Source organism: Scomber japonicus, chromosome 12, assembly GCF_027409825.1.
Source record: "Scomber japonicus isolate fScoJap1 chromosome 12, fScoJap1.pri, whole genome shotgun sequence".
NCBI lineage: Eukaryota > Metazoa > Chordata > Actinopteri > Scombriformes > Scombridae > Scomber > Scomber japonicus.
In genome coordinates this window covers 23,916,564-23,938,715 of record NC_070589.1, presented here as the reverse complement: position 1 = coordinate 23,938,715, position 22,152 = coordinate 23,916,564, and the positions used below count along the sequence as shown (strand labels likewise).

The following is a 22,152-nucleotide window of genomic DNA, read 5'->3' as shown; positions in this document are numbered from 1 at the left end:
ACAAGTTCTCTTCTCTTTTCTCTTTTGTGGTGCCTTTGAGCAAACATGTCAGAGATCAGAATACCTAATTGTCATTGGACATTACTGTTCCAATGAAATTCTCGTGCAACCCCTCAGTGGTGCGACACAAACAACATAACAGACGATATAAAAATACATTTTTTTAAATAAATAAATATATTTTAAAAAACATAATTATGTACAGTCATCATATGAACAGTCAGTGTAGATGCTGCAGTCTGTATTGCACATTGCAGTTTTGCACTTAATGAAAAAGAGTCTACACGTAGCTACACCGTCGGTCCGACGCAGAAGCATAAATCAGGCTTTAGGCTGCTGCCCCCACGACCCGACCCCGGATAAGCGGTAGAAGATGGATGGATAGATGGATTTTATATGCCAACATGTGACAGCCAACCCTAAAGAGAATGTGACAAACAACCACATGTTGTAGCTTAACTAAGAAAAACCCTATCTAGATTATCGTCCTCTCTTCATACTTTTTAATGGTAATGATTGTTTTATTATGAACTCATTGTGTAAAAGCCTGGAAGAGAGACACTGAAGAGCTGGATATTTACATTTTCACATGAAAAACAATAAACGTCCTCTCACCTGAATGTCAAGTAGTTTACATTGGTAACATACAACAATGAGTATGTTGTACATGGTTTTAACTGAGGTGTGAAGAAATGATGATGATGCTGATGATGATGATGACGACTCCAGAAATTATTTTGGAAGTAACATCTCAACCAAATTCTGAAACTTTCATTACGAACACTTTTTAACAGCACCCTCTAAGAACCGAGATCTAGTGAATGTGACAACCAACCCTGTTCTCCCCTACATTTATAGGCTAGTGCACAAATCTAAACCTACAGTTAAATCTATAGTTAGGGACATTCAGACATTCCTCCTGTTATTAAGATTGGTCGAAGTTGGTTTGACATCTCCTGAACACCCTGCAGTGGTTTTTTCAACAGTTACAGTAAATAGCTCTCAACACTCATTAACTTTATCTCTGTGCCTGTGCTGCCTCATCATGTTTCCAGTGTAATACTATTATTTCCAAATTCACTATTGATTTTTAACAAGTAAGCTGATGGAAAGGCTACAGTTACACAGAGCTGAAAGCACTATAGCTACAGTATTCATAATAGCAAAGTATAGATTCTTAGCTGATAATTGGGGTTATATTACTCCACTTTTAATGAAGCTGTTGACATACTAATGTTTGCTGTCATTTTTACCTTTTACCTTTTTACAGGACAACCAGAACTCTAAATTGCTGCTGTTTGTTGAAAAATAGATGCTTCCTAAAGCCTTGAATTCGCATATTATACACATTATATTGTAGCCTACTAAATATGGCTTTGTTAATTTAAGTGTGCAATATCCAGATGTATTAAAAAGAAAAGTAAAAAGTCAAAGTTCAGTCAGGGAAGACACAAGTTGACATGAATTTAAAAATGTTATTTGATAGTCTTTGACATCAGCCCAATCAATTAAATAGATAAGGATGCAGCCCTGTGGATAACATCCAATATGCATGTCTATGGCCGCCCAAGGGGAGCCAGGGACAAGGTGGTGGTGGGGTGGTGAAGGGGGGTCAGATATGGCATACAGACAAGTAAGGTGGTTTAAATATTCCTCAGCTAAAATGATCATTGGATGATAACTGGATAACAATTGAATAGTGGAGCTCAGTGTGACGTAATAGGCTGACAGTTGCCGTCCTGCTTGAACTTGTGCTCAAAGTTTGATTACAATAAAAATACTGGATCAGATTTTATATCCACCCATTGACAATACTTGAAGGATTAGGAACAAAATCATGTGTTTGGGACATACTTTTGACTCACGGTACACCATGACCCAGTGGCCGTGTACCCGGTAGACCTGTGTGGTAATCCATCCCTGGTAAAATAGCTGAAAACGATTAAAAAGATTAAGAGTCTACAGCCATGCTAGTGGCTTATGTGGCTGTACTTTAATCACATAAGTACCCTGTGTTAAATGCTAATGTCAGCATGCTATTATTATATATCATTACTATTATTATTATTATTAATAACATGTAAATAACACAAAATATAGCTGAGACTGAGGGAAAAGATAGTTTAATGATGCAGGAATGCTGCAGGTGTCTAAAGGGACTTGTTAAGGGATCAACGAAAGTTCATCCTGGGGGGGCATGAATGTCTGTACCAAAGTTCATCACAGTCCATCCAATAGTTCTTCAGACATTTCATTAAATACCAAAATGACAACCTCATGATGGCACTGAAGGAAAGTTGAGGGATCACCAGTAACTAGGTTTCATCCTCTGGGAATCTCAAATGTCAGCATACATTTTGATGGCAATCCAATCAATAGTTGTGATATTTCAGTTGGATCAAAGTGGTGGAACAACAACCCTAAGCAACACTGCAAAAAAACTGAAGTAAAATGTTTTGAACTGGGTTGTGAAACCATTAAAGGGCAGTTTAGATACTTTATTTTTCTGCACTTAGACTCTTGCTGCTCCATAGATGTGTTTAATTGTGAGATTTTGGACCACATGTGATATTATGTTTCCTTCTTTTAGCAAAACACAGCAAATCTTTATTTTTGTGTGTCAGGTGTGTCGGAGGATAGCAGAACTATAACAAAGCAACCAGCAACCAGCAACCAGCCCCATCAGCAGAAACTTGATAGGTAGAAAACTCCACATAGACACAAAGTAAATTATGAATTCAGTGCAAACAAACTGTTTCCAAACAAAGGTCGGAGTGCTGTGCAGAATCAGACCTGGAGCTGAATAACAAATACATGTCACATTATGTCCCTGATGACAACCACATACTGGGTGAAAGATTTGGGTGAAATGCTTTTAAATTTTAAAGCATTTCCATTTTTCAACCAACTCATGAGTCATCGCAGCATCCGCACATAACCCTGCTGTGGTTTAATTAAACATTTATTAAGTGATTGTCTGCTGTGTCTGTAGTTCAGCAGCTTTTGGCTGCAGCCCCCGGGGCCTGGACTAATCCGCAGTATTTTGTACATAGAGATAACAAGAAGGTGACAGGACTGAGGAGAGGAGAGAAGAGAGGAAAGGGAGTTAAAGTGGGTTGTGGTTTTTCGTTGCTAACAAACAGAACACAGAGCTGAATGCTCTGATCCGTCCGTGAGGTTTTATGTTTCTTCGGTCTCTGCTTCTATCACATTTTCTTTTTGCTCCCACCTTCTGTCTCTCTCTCCATCTTTCTCTTCCTCACTAATGAGAGCCGGTGGGGTTTCTCAGCAGCCTAACAACCAGCATGTTTGTCTCTGTCCAGACACCAGGGGCCCACAGATTACTGCTCCCCCATCGACTAAATAAATAGACAAATAAATACAAATCTCACAGGGTTGCTGATTTTTGTTTTTTTGCACATTTTGACACCCAGAACATTGTTTGATGAAAAATGCATGCAGTAGGAATCCAGACGTGCATCAGAATATTAAAACAAACCAAGTCTTTCGCTATCATGATGCTGTAATTAGTGTATGTAGATAAAAGTGTCCCACATAGACCGTTATCACTTTATCATTAGTGTGACATTTTATGAAAGCCATTGTTAGAAATTGTTACAGGTAAAGTGTAATTTTCTCATCAGTCTGTACATTGCAGGGGAAGTTCTTATCTTTATTACATGGTAGAAAACAGTAGGAGAGAATTACCTCCCTTTAATTATTCAAGCAGAGTGCATCAATCTTTGCACTGCTCCATTATTACAGGCTGCCACTGCTATAAAACATCATTTCTCATACAGGATCAGGTGTGGCATTTCTGGGGTGCCAGCATTATTACTACGCCCTCTCTGGAAGGACTCAATATGGATGAGATGTTAGGATGTAAAATGCATGAGATAAGGTGAAAGTGTTTCATTCAATGTCTAAATATGTTATATATGTTAATTTATCATTTCTAGCCATTTTATGAAATACTTTAAGTTTAATTTAACTGGATCTAGTTTATGGTTTATTTTCTGTTTTTCTTTGTCTTCTACAGAAATGAGAATTTGTATTTTTGGGTTTTGAATTGTTGGTCAAACAAAACAAGAAGGTTGAATGTGTCAGCTGGAGCTTTTGGAACATATAACAGACTCTCTTGCACATTTTTGTGGCCTTTTACAGACCAGGAGATTAATAGAAAAGAAATTGGCAGATAAGCGACACAATACTTAAATAATACTTAAAGGACTCCCAATATGTACTAAAGATACAACTATAGGACTTCATTGACTCCATCTCACTGTGATGGCTTCATAATAGACATTTCTTTAGTGAATTAAACCTTTATTGAATTTTGTCTGAAATCCATAAATAAATCCACAACTTGATGAGTTTCTTATCTGAGTCCTTCATGAAAACTCCTCATATATTGTAGTTCATTTGCACCATTAGTGCATTTTGAAAGGTGAGGCTGCCATCTAGTGGTGCCTCCTTACTCTACAGACACTCAACTGCTGTAGTCAAAAGCAGAACAAACTAACATATAACACTGATCACTTTGGTCAGATGTAGATATCTTCTATGAAACTGGCAGATTTTGATTATTTACCACACTTAGATTTTGAGATTTAAAAAAAAAAACACCTTGCTAATAAACCCGTGTTTCTATTAATATAACACATAAGCAAGCATGAGCAGCCAATAAACTGCTACATCCACCATGCTAACGGACTTACGATCCTTTATCTGAGTGACCAAATAAACAGGCTGGGTTAGAGCTCACTTCACTCACATACTGAATGATACACGTCTCTGCATCTTAAAAATAAAGTGTTTGAAAATGCTCCTTAAGTTTTTAGAGAGCAAAAAAAAAACTGCACCAAACTTGAGGGGAAAATTGTACATTTATTGCCAAACCAGACAAAACAACAAATAAGTTACATTAATATTCACACATCCAGTTTCGTAACAGTACATAGCTTCTCAGATTAGGTTTGCCTCCACGACACAAAGACAAGTTGTTCGGTTCCGAGTTCAAGTTAGAGTTCAGGTTTTTAAAGATTTCAATCTTCTTAAAAGTTGCACAAATCATTGGGAGCTGAGGTTTAAAACCTGCTCGACATCAGCTTTCAATGTAATGCTGTTAATAAGCCACTCAAGTTAACAAGAATGGCTTAAATTGGGGACATTTGCATTCAGTAAGACGTCAACGCAGAAAAACTATCTGATGGATTTAATAAAAATACGTCTGAAATTGTCTAAGAGCCATCACACAGAATGTTTTGTGAATAATTTAATCTTAAGACTGGAAATGTGTCATGATACACATTGTGGGGAGGAGGGGGGGGGGCAAATCTAACCCATCTGCCGACAGCTGTGTTACAAACACTGGACTGAGTAACAAGATTTAAACAACTAGTGTAGCTGAGACTGCAGATAAGACGTTAAATACACTTGGCGACGACACCAGCCATGTGTTCTACCTCTGGGTGTCTCCAGTCACCAAACCTTGCCGCATCTCCCAAATCCTGCCAAAAAATTATTGTCTGCCTGCCTGTACTGAAAACTGTAAACTAAGGTTTTGTTTAAAGGTAGAGTCGGTCATTCTGGAGAAAGATTGATGATATTTGAACTAACGCCCAATTACACTGCTCCTTCAGAGGCTCCTACAAATTAATGTAAAGTTCCTCTCATACGTTCAATGGGTGCTAGAGACAGGAGACTGCTGATTGGCTGGACTAGTGTTATATGTCAGACTACGTGGAGATATTTGCTGAATTTGACAAAAAAGCGTATTGTACGATCTTCCTCCAGAATTGCCGACTCTATCTTTAATGCAACAACACGATCAAAACTATCTTTGCCCTGTTGTCAGGTTGCATTTCCAGTTATGAGGCCTATTATCACAGTGTCCATACGATTGCTCTAGTGTTAACAGGATAGTCTAACTTTTTAAATACAGAAGTTATTTGATCTGAAACCGTGGATGCATTAACAGGGCAGAACCGTGAAACAAGAAAAAGAAAGTCAAGTGTTTAAACATAATGAAAGGGGCAAACCTAACTTCATTATGTTTCCTTTACCTCCGCTCATCTCTTCCTCACATAATCCGTCTACTCACGGTCAAATGCACCAATCTGTCAACTAAATCTGAATATCCCTCAGCCATCGGTGTAACAAACAGGATTAGAAAGCAGAGCAAAACAAGTTTCTGTTCCTGGCAAAAGAAACTAATTAAGATAATGACTTTCTTGGCAAGAGGAGGAGCTGAGGAAGTGTTGAAAACAACAGTTCCCTATGCGTTTAGATGTTTGTCCTCAAACTGACATTGAAAAGTTGAAAAGTTGAGGAATGTTACTTAATGGTTTCTGGCCTTGAGCAACGATGATTTCACTACTCAAACTTACTCATGCTGCAGCCCAACCAACAAAACAGACTTGATAGTAAAATGAGTGGCTGAGGGAATAAAACTGAACGGCTCAGAGGAATCCTGCCAGAGCTGCGGGGCTCCATCTGTCCTCGAAAATCGTCACTGAGCGGTGATCAAACACTGACTCTTAAAATGTGTCTGTAGACTTCAGCTAACACTAAGATGTGTTGTGGTCCTCTCTCTGCTCCAGACATCCTGCCGTGGTGGTCGGGGGTGTTGCTGAGGGGATGTGTGTATGAGTGTGTGGTGATGAGTGCATAACGTGTCAGGGGGGCTAGCTCAGGAGCTCCGGCTGCAGGCTGATCCTCTGCAGGACGTCGTCTGGCATGCACAGTACAGGATTCACCGCCTTGATCGTTTCGTCTCCGAGCAGGGAGAGACCCGCAATTCCGAACAGTGTGTGAAAAGGATCAACCTACGGAAGAGTTTGGTGACAGTTAATAAGAGTCATAGTCATGCAAAAAAAAGTGTTTAAAAATAAATACAGCAACTGTGTTTGACAGCTCACCATGTCTCCTGGTCTATCAGCGAAACCTCCCGTCTCCTCGTCCTGACAGGCCAGAATGAACAGTCGCAGCTTGGATTTGTCGATCCAGTGGATCCTGCCGATGATTTTCAGTGAGGCCAAAACCCACCATGAGTAGCACACATCTGGAAGCTGAGTGAGAAAGACAATATTAAAATAGTTGTTAGTTACAAAACATTCTGAAGTGGTTGCTTGGTGAGAGTTCAGCTAAATCAATGTTTTCATGTTATTTTTACCTCAACATTCTTTAAATATTATTGTAATGACAGATACCGCCTATGTTTGATTGTAAAAAAATGAAAAAAGACATTTTTTTCATTCTTTATCAATTCTACACCTGAACAACTCAATTCGCTGATTAGTCATTTGGTCTTTAAAATGTCAGGAAATGGTTAAAAAAAAAAGACATTCACTGCTTCCCAAAGCCCATGTAAAAATGTCATGTCTTGTCCCAACCAACAGTCAGAAAATCCAGAAAATCAGAAAATTTTACATTTGAGGAGCTGTTACAATCATTTTAGCATTTTTCCTTAAAACATGTCTCAAAGTCATTTATTGATCATCAAAGCAGTTGCAGATTAAATTTCTGTCCATCAACTAATCACTCGACAAATCACTGGACCTGGAGCTCTAAATGAAATTATTGAGTAAACTGTAACCTGGTGATGGAGCTAGATGAAAGATATTCACTTAAAAAAATATATTCATTTTGATCACCAAAATGCTTAAAATTCACAGTGGGACTTGGAACACGTGCACCAAAATTCACAATAAATCTAATCAGTGTTGATATTTCAATTTGGGCGTAGAAGTGTGCAATCCTTAGAGCCACACTGCTAGCGCTGCTAAAATATGACTGACACTGCAAATGTTGACATGATGTTTTATTTACAAATGTTGACTAGTTCTGCTAATTTCACAGACTTAATTTCCCCCGAGACTAAATGAGGCTGAATGTCATTTGTCAGTCGGAGCACGAACCTTCTCTGGTCGTCCATTGAGACCTCCAGATGGCAACTGTCTCTCACAAAGCCACCAGCCCAGCAGGTCAGCATTCACCTGGTGCAGCTGACCGGTGAGAGATAGGAAGCCAGTGCAGCAGTAAATCTGAAGGACAAAAAGGAAAAGGCCACACAGATTTTATCTGAGGAGGATTTCAATTCATGACACAGGTATTTGATATTATATCAGCCAGACTATTTTATCCTGTCACTGTAAACTCAGCCTGCAGTCTGATATGTGTCAATGTGTCACATTTAATAATAGGTGACATAAAATGCCTGCAGCAGTTTTCTTGGACTAAATGAGTGTGTGAGTACTCACCTGTCCAGCATGAGACTCTGAACCAGGTCTGCAGCCGAAACCTCCGTCAAAGTTCATACAGGACAAGACAAACTCTACAGCTTTGTCGACATTTATTGAGTCCATCTTGCCCTTTGGGAAGAACAGAGGACCGAGAGTCATCTTCAAATCATACATTATTATATAAACCTAATAATAAAATCCTTGTATTAAAGTCTCATACACATACCAGTAATGCAAGTGTAGCAACGGCACAGAATGAAAACCGTGTGTCTATTTCTCCTGTAAGGACAAAAAAAGGTCATTGTTATAATACAGCATTATGTATTCATTTTCTATTTCAGATTTTTAAAGCAGGCTATAATGCAGATAAATGAGAGTCATGTGATTAATTACAAAGACAAAAAGAACTATGTTAAATAATTGTGTTGTTATTTCTATGTAGTTTTTTTTAACATTGTTAATTTGTTTCTCTTATAACAAATATACAATGTCAGTAGTGAAAAAAACATCTGTCAGACATAAACATAACTTTTTACACACAGTACCAGTTTGGACACGCCCTATCATTTACTTTAATCTTTTAAATGTTTTACTAAAACATACAGCCTTTAAATCATCATATAATGAGCAATGAAATATGAAATGGACTTCATCTTCAGTCTCATCTAAATGACACAATGAAAAAAGTGTTTCTTCTTGATGATATTATTTAACTTTTTCATTCAACACCTAATAGTACTGTCTGAACTTTGGTGAAGTTCACAGGTGACTCAACACCATACTTGTTTCTTATGAGATAATATGCAAGTTGTAGATATGTGTATATTTGAAAATAAATACTGTACACGCATTAAGTGTGACATTTTAAATGACTTTATCCTAAAAACTGAGGATAAAATCCATGTGTGCTTTTCTTTTATTTCATTTTTTTTTAATCAAATTTGAAAAGTAAATGTTTCTTGAGGTAACAAACCCTGCTCACCCCATTTGTCTCCTGCAAATGAGCCGTCTTCCTGCTGCAGGCCCTTGACGTATTCTACCACTTTATCAATGTCGATCGCATCCACGTTGTCATACAAGGACAGGATCTGGGGAAGAGATTTTAAATAAATACTGTGATTAAACAAAAAGCAGAGCAATCAAGTTGATTTTCAGAAGTTTTTCACCAAGCTGAATAACTAAAAACATCACCTTAATCATAAAGGTCCTACAGGAGAAAGTTATTTTAAAAAAGCATAGATAATTAGGCAGCTAAAGGGAGTGAAATAAATAGTATGAATCACCGAACCTGCTAGAAAATGACACAAATGGCGCTTTTCCACTATACAGTTCTAGCACTACTCGGCTCGACTGCACTCGTTTTCTTTTGCGTTTCCACTAGGGATAGTAACTGGTACCTGGTACTTCTTTAGTACCTGCTCTTCCGAGGTTCCGAGCAAGCCGAGCCAATACTAAATGTGTCAACAGACTGCCGGCCACTGATTGGTCAGAAGAGTTGTCACTGGAAGAGTCATGAGCCATTCGGCTCTCTTCTCTTGCTTTGTGTGTGATAAAAAGCCACATACAGCAGCAAGTACACCACTGCCTCCATGTCCTTGACTGTTTATGTGTTTGTGTCGCGTATAAAACGAGGTCACGGCAGTTTCGCACAGCTGTGCTATGACAACCTCACCCACATTTAGTAGGTACTATAGTAATGGAAAAGATTGTTCCTGGTACCGAGCCGAGTAGTGCTAGAACTGTATAGTGGAAAAGCGCCAAAAGAGATTCCAGTGCAATTAATGAATACGTTCTCTGCCAACTTGATTTGTATAGGGGACGACACATCATCAGCCTCAAACTGCAGCAATGGTCAAATCTAGTGTTGTCTTAGCAGTCACCTGCACAGCGCTGAGTGTGTAGAGCAGGTGGGGGTCGTGTCCAATGCTGGCGCTAATGCCTCCGCACTCATGCTGACAGGCTTTGATGAAGTCAATGATCTCCTGCCGGTTCATTCTGGGCAGCTGATCCATCAGGTCCATGACCGTCAGGCCCCAGTAGATGCCGCTCATCCGCAGGTACTCTGAGAGCGTATACTCCTGGACAAACACAGACAGGACATAAAATCAACTTGAATACAGGATCGGTTTACTGTACAACCCCTGGATAAGTTCTTTATCACACATACACACAATAATATGTGTGTTTTGAACTCAAACATAATAGCCAGCTGCCTGCCAAGACACCACACACAAATATCCCTCATTTCCTGGAAAAATCACTACCTCAAGGAGAACACTGTCATTTTTTTATTTTGTGCTGTTATTCTGTGATGTTGTTAATACTGCACTGTCAAAGAAAGTGGAGACATAAGAGTCTTACTCTCTCTTTTTTACCTGTGTAATAATGAGATGTAACAAATTCTAAATAAAATCATTGTATACTTTCCTTAATAAATGCATAAGTACACAGTATACAGAAGGTATATAACATATATTACTACAGCAACACCTACCAAAACCTTTACTCAGCACGTTTCGCAGAACTTTTTCAGGTCACACTTAATTTATATAGCAGAAAGTACGGATGATAAATAAATAAGAAAAATAAATAAATAGATAAATAAAATAAAAATAAGAAAGAATAAGAGAAAAAAGTTGTTTTTTTTAAGTTAGAGTAAAAAACTAGGTTAAAATAGGTTAAAAAGACAGGAAAAGTAACATTAAAAAGAGATCAAGTTAAAAAAAAACTAGAATAATCCTAGGTTTTAAAAAAAGAGATTAAAAAGACAAAAGAATAAAATTGATAAGATGGTAAAACGTGTATAACTACAGTAACGTTCATAATGTATATAGATTAAATTACATTTACCTGACTTGGTATTGTATTCACATTTATTACTCCTAGTTCTCATCATTTCCTGCACTGCTATAACACGCATATTGCCCCTCTGAGAATCAATGAAGTCCACTATTATTTAACCCTCACATACTGTTCATATTCTGACTCATAATTAGTCTGTACACCATTTCACATTCATAGATTCCCCATAACTCATTAATATATGTTTGATTAATCGTGTGGGAAAAAAGACATTCACAATCACTATTTTATGGTCCAGGAGAACATTTTAAAGAACATGATGAATACAATATGAATACAGTTATTCAATGCAATGTGTGAATGTTTGAATGCTGATTTTTTATTTTTATTTATTTATTTATTTTTAAATAAACACATGTCAATTTTTAGTGCAGCTTTCAATCTGTATAAGACATATGCATATCAAAAGCTGCACTATAATTTAAAAAACGCATTTTATTTCCATATTTGTATACTGTGGGTCACATTAGGAAAGGTCCAGCTAAAAGAAATGTGTATAGAGTGTTTTTCTACAGTTCTCAAATGTTTTTTAAAAAAGGCTCAAATTTGATCCTGAACAATATATAAAGGTTAAGACAACATTTATTAATCTCTTACTTACATAGTCATCCTTTTTGGAGCCGTAGGCAGCGATGTAGTCTGCATGTTTGTCCAGGAACAGAGAGTTGGGAGCATCAGGCTTCAGGATGACATCTTTCACTTGGGTACCCTGATTAAAAACACACATCAGACATTTCAATAAAACACTTCTGACTAACCTTTTTTAATTGATTTTACACGTGGTTAAACTACGACCATCATCATTTCACTGCTCAGGTTACATCAGTCATATGATGAAAGTTATTGGCTGAATATCAAACACAGGTTGTGCTACATGCTAACACTGATGCTACACCAAACTAGCTGCTGGACACTGATTATCCCTCACTATGAAGCTAAAATTGGATAAAATGGAGCCAAGCGGACGTTTTCACTTGGTACGGCTATAAAGTTGTCTTAATTCACACTGACAGACCATTAAATAATCAACAATATGCTAGTTACCATCCTGAATGTTGTCGCATGATCAGACTTCTTCTTCCTCTGTGTTTGTTTTAATGGCGGCTGGAGATTTACTGACGTCCTGAAGGCTCATGAGCGCCACTTGGTGTCGTGGAGGCAAATCTTCTAGAAACGACCATTGGCTCCTAAAATAGGTCCATCAAGAGGTGCAAATTCGGCCCCACTGGATAGGTTTGCAAAGTGAAAATATTTCAGAAAGGTTATTCCAGTTTTACCAATAAAACACACGGATATGCTTGCTTATTTTCACTTGTTATTCACAGTCAAAGCATTTGATCTTCATGGACCTCCAGCTTGATAATTAACTTGCAACGTACTTCAAATTTAAAGGACAAAGTCATAGTAGGCTTTATATGTATAATATATAATTTATAGATAAGGCTAGGCAATGTATCGATATTATATGGATATCATGATATTTAATACATATCACCTTAGAATTTGGATATTGTAATATTGTGATATAGCATAGGTGTTTTTTCTAGGTGTTCTTGTTGTTCTATTATTTGCCTTTTACCCACTTTGTCATTATTCTGCCCTCCTTGGGTGTAACTGACTGGCTTGTGTAACTTTCCGAATTTACCAGATTATTCTAGCTGTTAAAATATTTGCCTTTTACCCACTTTGTCATTATGTCCACATGATTGATGATTATTGATCAAAAAATCATTTTGTGAAAGCACCGAGTCCATGGGCCAGAGGCCAAAACTTCAGTTGTTGGTACCACTCAAGGTGGGAAAGGTTAGTTATAATTTTTGAAAGGATCCATGTCAGTAGATAATATTTTGGTATGATAACCCTTCCTAAGTCACAGCTGTATTATAGTTATCAGCTGTTGAAGTTCCAGACCAGACCAGTAAAACCATTGCATAATAACATACAAAAATATGTAACATATATATGTTTTTAACTTTAATATAACAGACCATCTATTCGCTGGGGAAAATAGATGGTACCAATATTATGTCTTTTTTTTTTTTGCACAAAATGACTCACTGTGGACAGCACACTGTGGATTTTGCCCCCATCACTAAAGCACATTTTAAGAGGATCTTTATAGTCGCCAGTATGAAAACATATTTCTGTGTTTATATGAGCACCTGATTATTGTTTTAGGGCACACTTTAAAAAATTGTAAAACCTGTACTTAATGGATAGGTTCACTGAATTCCTTTTTCTACCATCCTAAATATTTACATGCTGCAATAGGATACTCAGATGTATCTTTAAATATTGACTCACAATGCACCTTAGTGATATTTACATGTATTTTTTATTTTATTTGGCACCTTTATGTTACTCGTAGAGATGAGTAAAGGTGTGTCATTGGACGTACTGTTGAGCTACTCTGTGGTTGTAAAACCCAGAGGTGAGGTTGGGTAACAAACTAGGGTAAAAGTCATATACCCCCATGCCTGGCGATGTCACATGACCAAAACCCGCTGCTGTGATTGGCTGAGACGGCGTTCATTTATATCTAGGTCGAAGGTAGTGGTCAAACTGCTCTGCTATCACAACAATGCTGCTCAATAAGGTGAGTCTCTTAATATTAGACACTATTTACTTATATTTTTGGGGGGGGTGACTAATGAAGACTGCTTACGTACGGCTCGTTGTCTTACATTTACATTTTTACCCCTTTTAATGTCAACAAAGACAAAGGTATGCTAGTTACGTCACTGGCTAGCATTAGCAATGGTTTTAGCACATAGCTCGGTTACATTGCTATTAAAGTGTGTGAGACATTATTTTAGGTGTTTTCTCTTTAGTTTCAACTAGCTCAGCTGCTCTATCGTCTAAAGGTAGACATAAGGCTTGTGGTGTAAGACAACATTACGACATGGAGGTGTCATATGATTAGTAAACATAGCTATCTGCTCTTCCACGTACACAAAGGCGGTAGTGGAATTTAACAAGTGCATTTACTCACATACTGCACTAAAGTACAATTTTGAGGACCTTGAGTATTTCCATGTTATGCTACTTTATACACAATCACTACATTTCAGAGGGAAATATTGCACTTTCTACACCACTACTACATTTATTTGACTGCCTTATACAGTAGGTACTTTTCACATGATGATTTGACATAATGGATAATGTAACAAGTTCTTAAAATACAACATATAGTTAAAGATGACCCCAGTGGTTTCTAACCCTTTTTGGTTATTGACATCTTACAAAAAAGCAAATGTGTAGCCTGGGTAACATGTGAGATGTCTATGTTTGTTTCCCCTCTAAAAAATCTCACGTGGTTATTGTAAATAAATGTACAAGTGATCTAATATTTCACACACAAAAAAAAGATTAGAGAAAATGTTTTTTTCTTCTTTCTTTTTTCAATCAATCGCTACTTATATAGTGCTAAATCACAACAAAAGTCATCTCAAGGCGATTTTCACATACTCTTTAATTTAATTCAAAAAAACCCAACATTCCTACATGAGCAGCAAGGGAAAAAATCCCGTTAAACAGGAGACAGCTCAGGCTGAATTGGGCTGGGTGGCAATCTGCCTTGACCAGTTGGGGTCAAGGCAGTTTTGTTCTTCCTGCTTTGTTTGAGTGCAGATGCTTTGCTCTTTGCTCTCCACTTTACTTTCTTTTTTTCCTATTGAAATCCTATCCTTTTGCTACAAAATGTATGGAAAGCTGGTCCTGGATACTTCTATATCACTGGGAGCTTAATTTATGAAAGTATCTGAAGGATACCACTATTATTTAAACTCTTACTTCGTGAGTGTGGTCTATCAGCAGCACTATAGTGGAGGGAGAGAGGGGGAGACAGAGGCACAGTGACCAACAATCAACTTCTTCCATTAATCGTCTCCAGTACCCATCAGATTTATCTGGTTTGTTAAGTGCTGGCTTTACATTGCTGTATTGATGATACTTTTACTGAATACTTCTTCCAATGCTGCACACAGGTGCTCAGAGCCACTGTGCGGTCTGGGATCCGGCTGCAGAGTTCCAGTGCCGCAGCCAATGCTAAAGCACCATCCAGCGACCACTCGGCATCTCCCGGCTACTCGTTCGGTGAGCAGGATGTAGAATATCTCCCTTACTTTAGAAGATACATGAAAATGTTTTCTTATGTCTTAAAGAATACTCACACACCCATTTATGTTGTAAGAGTTACTGATTGCTTTCATTACTGATTAATCAGAAGGACTCTCCCACATTTCTTACACTGAAATAATTTTAAGAAGCCAGTATGGAGTGAAGGAATGATCACAGCGACCAGTAACTCTTTCAGTGTACATACGGGCAGGTGTTGTTTTAAAACAGACTTGGAAAAAATGTGAACAATTCTTTTTGTTTTAAATGTCTGAAGCTGTTCACGGTGGGTCATCTTGTTGTTTTGGCCCACAGAGCTGAGTGACCAGCAGAAAGAGTTCCAGGAGCTGGCGAGGAAGTTTGCACGTGAAGAGATTGTCCCTGTTGCAGCGGCTTATGACAAAAGTGGTGAAGTAAGTAAAGACAAAAGATTTGCCTGTAGGGAATGTGGCTTGACTGAAGGTAAATAAATGGTGCAATCTGTGTATACTCAGTGAATCTTCAGAGCCTCAAGCTAGTCAGGACTGTCATTACAATGTGCTCTGCGACCACGTTGGAACGGAGGAGTTAGCTGGGAGACGTGAAACCATTTTAATTAACTATTTGATTACGTCGATAGTGGCACATTTTTCAGACTGGGCTGTAAGGCAGTCATAGTGTTGCACTTGATTGTTCACATATAAAGTGGTAGAAATAATTATGATAAATGAAAAAAGGGAAGCTAAAGATAAAAGTTCAAACCCTGACTCCTCTCTCACCTCTGCACAGTTGGCTAATCACTGCATGAAGTAAGTGTGAATGACAGGTTGTCTGTTTCGGAAAGTTACAGAAATAGCCATGCCCACCCCCCCCCCTCCCCCTTCCATCACTGTTTGAAAGGTGCTTGTGGATACAGGGACATTTCTGTCCAGCAAGCATGTAAACAAACCAAAGTTTGCTTCTCAGATTTGGGTAATTATAGTTTTACCTTTTCATTTATCTAGTATAACTCTGATATGTCTTGTCATTCTGCAGTATCCTGTCCCCGTCATCAAGAAAGCATGGGAGCTTGGTCTGTTAAACGGTCACATTGCAGAGGAGTACGGTATGTTATTTTCCTCTTTGTTGCCCATTACAAAATGATCTTCCTTATGTGTGTATTTGTGTAGCATTAAGCAGCCTAACTCTCTATGTCGTGGGCCACCCAGACCTTGATGCATCCTGCCCTGAACAATAACTGCATGTTAAATCCCCTTCCACTCAAAAATGTGCATTTGCTAGTTGTTACTAAACTGTGCAGAATGATGTATGTGCTCATGTGATGAAAGTGGGAAAGTTTTTTCTGTGCTTACTTCAGGTGTGCACTCAAAAGCATGATACTATTTTGAAGTCAGTTTTAGAAGTCAGAAGTGGTCCAATATTCAACTTAAGCTGAGCAGACACTATACTTTATTGTTATTTTGTATTGTATGTTGTGTTCTCATATTAAGGAGAAGATGGAGCCATAGGTGCAAACAACATACAATGTGTCTGTTTTGCAGTGAAGTAAAATTTTATCACACGGTTTTATTCAAGATTACAGTTTTGGCTGCAACATGTAAAGTAGTACATATCGTTTGAGAGCAGCTAAGGAAAATTGGGCTGTTAAGCTGCTCAAACTGCAAGACGATCCATAAATACTCCTGACATGCCAGAAATGCAATGATCATCTAAGAGCCAAATTGTTGATCAATAAGGCATTTAATCAGGTGCCATGACCTCCAAAGTCAGGCAGAAATTTGAATCTGAAATCATTTTGGCCTAACCTGTACAGTGTCTGTTCGGCTTTACACATTTGTTGTGTGGAAACTTGGGGAACTTCGTGCTTCCAGCATTTAAACTTTTGAAATGAGATTAATTTGCATATTTATTCATTTTGGGTTTTTCAATGAGGGAGACTGAGTAGATGTGATTTTAAGAATCTTTTAGTAGTTTATTGAACTTTTCTTGGTTTCAAATCTGTATCAGACAAATCCTTTAAAACCTTAATGATGTTTTTTGATATCTTAAAACATGTCTGGAGAGGCTGTTTTACATCATTGCTGTGTGAGATAGGACCTCTGCTGAAGTGTTTAAATTGTCTCAGATGTGTGCTGAGAGAGTTTGCACATTTCCACTTTAACACATTGTGAGAAACCATGTTTGCTTTGTGTATTCAGGTGGAATGGGCTTGTCAATCTTCGATACCTGCCTCATCACAGAAGAGTTGGCTTTTGGCTGCACAGGAGTACAGACGGCTATTGAGGCAAACTCTCTAGGAGTAAGTTGTTCATTGTGTCTGTTTGAGGCAAATGTTTAGTTTTTGTTTTCCCCCCACTGAGAAAATGAGGCACATATCAAAGAAAACATTTCAGCGCACCAAGAAGCAACACAGATAACAACACAGGCTCTAAAACACAAGAAGAGCGTCACACAAACCGTTTTATATATAACATCACTGAATATTGTGAAAGTGTGATGTTGGGATCCACCAGCAGCATGAGTTATGGTTTTCAGCTGGAGGTGTGCAGATTGTTTTTTAGGGTCAATTCAAGTCAATAGATTAAAACACTGTTGATACTAAATATTCTGGATCTCATTTTTATACAATCCAAATTTCCAAGATGTACAAGTCGCAATGCTTTCAACACTGTCACATCAGCCATTAAGTTAACATACGCCTGTTTGTTCCACACAGCAAATGCCTGTTATTCTTGCTGGCAATGAAGCACAAAAGAGGAAATACCTGGGAAGGATGACTGAGGAGCCTCTTATGTGTGTGAGTATTTCATTCTAGTTGATTAAATATAGATACTACAAAGTTTACTTAACTACCAAAATAATGGTGAGTCTTGCCACCCAGTGCTGCTGTTTTATCTCTCTTTGTGCAAGTTATTTTTAACCAGTTGTTAAGGAAGATACATAAGTCCAGCAAGAAGAATCAAAAAAACAACATAGCAGACTGTTAATTACTGTGTGGTGTCTTTTTGGTAGGCGTACTGTGTCACAGAGCCGGGGGCGGGCTCTGATGTTGCGGGGATCAAGACCCGAGCTGATAAGAAGGGTGATGAGTATGTTGTTAACGGTCAGAAGATGTGGATCACCAACGGTGGTAAAGCTAACTGGTGTGTATGCATACTGCTTTGTACACATATCAAACTAACATGACTGTAAATACGTGTAAATACCTATGTATCCATCTGTTCTGTTAGTAGTTGACCATTTGTATGTCTCGTCGTGTTTCTAGGTACTTCCTCCTGGCCCGAACTAATCCAGATCCTAAATGTCCAGCCGGCAAAGCTTTTACTGGCTTCATTGTGGATGCCGACACTCCAGGAATTCTAGTAGGAAGGAAGGTAAGATGCTGCTTCATTTCTCTAAACCATGAACTGGCTCTGTATTATAATCAATATTTGTCTTGGAGCTTAGAGTATTAATAGAAGACTTTTTCTTTCTTCTATGAGAAAGTTATCTTGAAATTGAGAAAATATCACTCAAACATTTATGTGATGTTAAACCTGATCTGCAAAATTGGTTTGTTAGTAATGGAATATCTCCTCCGTCCCAGTAGGACCCTGTTTGAGGCCACATGTTTTTTTCATACTAGAACTATTGGTTGAGTTCTGAGCCCTTCTGGCCTTTTCTCTTCTCCAGGCACCTTTTGTTGAAATAGGTTAAGTTGTTCCTGTGTCTGTGTTTACTCTGCAAACATATCAGATAACATGATTAACATGCTTTTGGAACAGGCACTGATTGTTTTAAAATGGACACACGATACATGTGTTGGAGTTTCTTATTCCCAACTTGAAGAAAATATTCCTTTTATTCCTCTCATGTATTGTTTTTTAATATGTTGGGGTGTTTTCTTATGGCTGACCAAACTCCAACTGCGATCTCTTCAAGCTTTTTGAAACCCTGTAGTTCAGAGGAATAGCATAAATTATTGTCTTGTATTTTGTGGCTGTAGGAGATGAACATGGGCCAGAGGTGTTCTGATACAAGAGGCATCACTTTTGAGGAAGTGAGGATACCGAAGGAGAACGTCCTGATCGGAGAGGGAGCTGGCTTCAAAATTGCCATGGGCGCCTTCGACAAGACTCGGCCACCAGTAAGTCCTCGACCTTCAACTCCACTGGACTGAATATCTGTACATTTGTTTTTTATGTTTTTTAAGGTACATTTTAAATTTCAGTATTAAAAGCTGAGTGGAAATGCAAACTATTCTGAGAAAAAGTTTAAATATCGCTCAGCTGAGGTGGAAAAGTTTGTGTCAACAAGAAGAAAATGCTAGAAAGTGCAGAGGACTCAGACTTAGTAATCATAAATAAATCATGGCCATGAGTTTTATTGGAAAGTTTAAAAAAATCCACAGTAAGAAAGTCTTGGTCTGTATTAGAAAATGCCTTTTTGTACAGTGAAAAACAGCAATTTGTCCTCCTTTTTTAAATGACTTTTAGTGATTTATCAACAAAATACTGCAATTTCACCTTTTTACAGAGCTCATAAAAGGTTTTATATGAGCTAATGTACTTCACCTACAATATTTGTATTATATGTATAATGGTGAAAGATGTCACAGAAATAACTGCATCACACCAAAAACCTCACCAAACTGATGTAACTGATGTACTACAGGTTGCAGCAGGAGCGACTGGCCTGGCGCAGAGGGCACTTGAGGAAGCTACCCATTATGCACTGGAGAGGAAGACCTTCGGCGTAGCTATTGCTCAGGTTTGTTCACACACATCCTCGTTTCTTATAAGTTGTCAACAGAAATATAGGCTGATTTAATCTGACGTTCAAAAGTAGAAATAACAGCCACAATACCTGATAACTAACAGTCATGATTACCTACTGCCAGGTGACCACTTGTTCAGTGTTGGAAGTACAAAGATAAAAACAGGATTAACAGTCGCCTCTCTGTGTCCTCCTGTCTCGCAGCACCAAGCCGTGTCGTTCCTCCTCGCTGAGATGGCGATGAAGGTGGAGCTGGCCAGGTTGGCATACCAGCGGGCCGCCTGGGAAGTGGACCAGGGTCGTAGAAACACCTACTATGCCTCCATTGCAAAGGCCTTCGCCGGAGACATCGCCAACCAGGTGGCCTCTGATGCTGTTCAGGTATTCGGAGGCAACGGCTTCAACAGCGAATACCCAGTGGAGAAACTGATGAGAGATGCTAAGATTTACCAGGTGGGTGGAGATATTGCACATTTAATCACTGCTGGCAACATTTTAAAGTATTCCAAGAAACCTAACATCCTTTTATTTCTTTTTTGCTCTGTAGATCTACGAGGGCACTGCCCAGATCCAAAGACTCATCGTTGCCCGTGAACACCTGGGCAGGTTCAAGAAATGAGCTCTGCAAACCTGCGAAGATTCGTCCTTATTCTAACGTACTTTGTTATAACTTTTCTATATAAACACACAGTTTCTGGGGAAAAAGAATATCTGTCACTTCAACTCAGGATACAGATGCAGAATGTTGTTTGCCTTAACATCATTTCATCCTGCCTTGCTTATTCAGACTAATGCAGACTGAATTTATGGACTGTGGTCTGCCTTTCTACACAGAGATCTTGTAACTTATTCCAGATGCAGCTATGAACAGCAGCCTTATTTTCCCTGAATTCAGGGTCACAACCTTTACCGCCCTCCATAATGCCATAATCCATTCAGTTAGCATATTTCTAATCAACTCATTAAATCAGCAAATATTGTGATGTAGCATTTGCGTTCAGATGAAGTCATGAGATTGGTAGATATGTAATGAGACCAGAGAAAAAGCCACTTCAATGCAAGACAGAAATAAAGTAAACTGCTGTTGGCAGGATGTGTTTTAATTTAAAATGTGGTTTTAAATTAAATATGTCAACTGATTTACTTTTTGCTAGTTGTCCATTTGCCGTGTCATAACAATGAATGTCATTACTGCAGTAAAGGTGGAAATGATGGACTTGATACGTTGATGGTGGCTACCCAAACATGCATATTATTAGCCATGTTTTTTGCCCTAAATTGAGCATGTAATATCAAATCATATAAATCCTTTTCTCACCAGAACATCTAAAGAGACTTAGAAATTAGTATTAAATGGTTTCTTAAATAGTTGTAAAAAAATAAAAATTGCATGGTGTCAGAAAATGTCTTTCTGCCTGCTTCAGCCCTGTGATCAATAAAGTCCTGAACAACTGCTCTCACTTCGTCAGCTCTACACCTCACTGTGAAAACCTCTGCAGATATACAGCAGAAACTATGGATAATTATAATGTATAGTAGTTGTATTTTTTGTGTGGACATTAGTAATGGAAATTTAAAAAAATGGGATTTAAACTTGAAGTTGGTTGAATTTTATATATACACTTAGCAGCACTTTTGCAGTCCTATACAACAGCTCTGCCATAAATTTGACATTTATGAAGCTGATATATTTTCAGTTTTTAAGGTTTATGCTACTTTATGTTTATTATTTATGTTTTAAATGATTACATGAGTGTTTCTACTATTTTGTCCACCTCATCTCATTGTCTTTAAACTCCCCCCTTAGATCAGTGTAATCAATAAGAATAGGCAATAAGGTCACATATACCAACACACATTAAAATGCAGTTATTCTACAGATGGACACAATTACGGGGCAGGGAAGAAATTATTATAGCTCGACTCAGGTTATGACACACAGGACTCCAAACACTAAACATATATATGTAAAACATCCAACAGGACTTTGTTCACAATGCAGACAACCAGAGTCAGTTGAGCATGTGTTGCTGGAGTACAAAGAATACAGAGAGGAGCAACAGGAGTCATGAAATTGCTGAAAGAATGATCACATCAGGTAGTTTGTTGTGGAATATATCACAGAAAGGGTTGGGTGTTTAAATTAAATATTTAAAGGGCATGGGTGTAGAGAATAGGACATTGGGGGGGTTTT

The 22,152-nt window shown here is 38.1% G+C and overlaps 2 protein-coding genes across 2 annotated transcripts; one reads left to right on the top strand and one right to left on the bottom strand.

Annotated features, from left to right (window-relative positions):
- Positions 1–5,273: 5,273 nt before the first annotated feature.
- Positions 5,274–12,187, bottom strand: rabggtb (Rab geranylgeranyltransferase subunit beta). Its single transcript, XM_053330279.1, has 9 exons — positions 12,150–12,187; positions 11,707–11,814; positions 10,124–10,321; positions 9,226–9,331; positions 8,470–8,522; positions 8,262–8,372; positions 7,920–8,045; positions 6,921–7,070; positions 5,274–6,827 (listed from the first exon to the last, which is right to left on the bottom strand). The coding sequence occupies exons 1-9, from the start codon at positions 12,150–12,152 to the stop codon at positions 6,687–6,689; spliced, it is 996 nt and encodes a 331-aa protein (XP_053186254.1). The 5' UTR covers positions 12,153–12,187; the 3' UTR covers positions 5,274–6,686.
- A 1,412-nt stretch (positions 12,188–13,599) lies between these two features.
- On the top strand, positions 13,600–21,414 carry acadm (acyl-CoA dehydrogenase medium chain). The gene is made up of 12 exons (XM_053330277.1): positions 13,600–13,701; positions 15,095–15,203; positions 15,540–15,637; positions 16,239–16,308; positions 17,402–17,502; positions 17,920–18,000; positions 18,216–18,346; positions 18,469–18,577; positions 19,189–19,329; positions 19,857–19,952; positions 20,163–20,411; positions 20,506–21,414. The coding sequence occupies exons 1-12, from the start codon at positions 13,687–13,689 to the stop codon at positions 20,575–20,577; spliced, it is 1,272 nt and encodes a 423-aa protein (XP_053186252.1). The 5' UTR covers positions 13,600–13,686; the 3' UTR covers positions 20,578–21,414.
- Positions 21,415–22,152: the final 738 nt, after the last annotated feature.

Excerpts from the sequence above, each read along its gene's own strand:
- rabggtb (XM_053330279.1), bottom strand. Across the intron at positions 10,322-11,706 it reads GCTCCAAAAAGGATGACTAT|GAGTATACGCTCTCAGAGTA; the intron begins GTAAGTAAGAGA and ends GTGTTTGTCCAG. Across the intron at positions 6,828-6,920 it reads CTGATAGACCAGGAGACATG|GTTGATCCTTTTCACACACT; the intron begins GTGAGCTGTCAA and ends ACTCTTCCGTAG.
- acadm (XM_053330277.1), top strand. Across the intron at positions 15,204-15,539 it reads ATCTCCCGGCTACTCGTTCG|AGCTGAGTGACCAGCAGAAA; the intron begins GTGAGCAGGATG and ends TTTGGCCCACAG. Across the intron at positions 19,330-19,856 it reads TCGACAAGACTCGGCCACCA|GTTGCAGCAGGAGCGACTGG; the intron begins GTAAGTCCTCGA and ends GATGTACTACAG.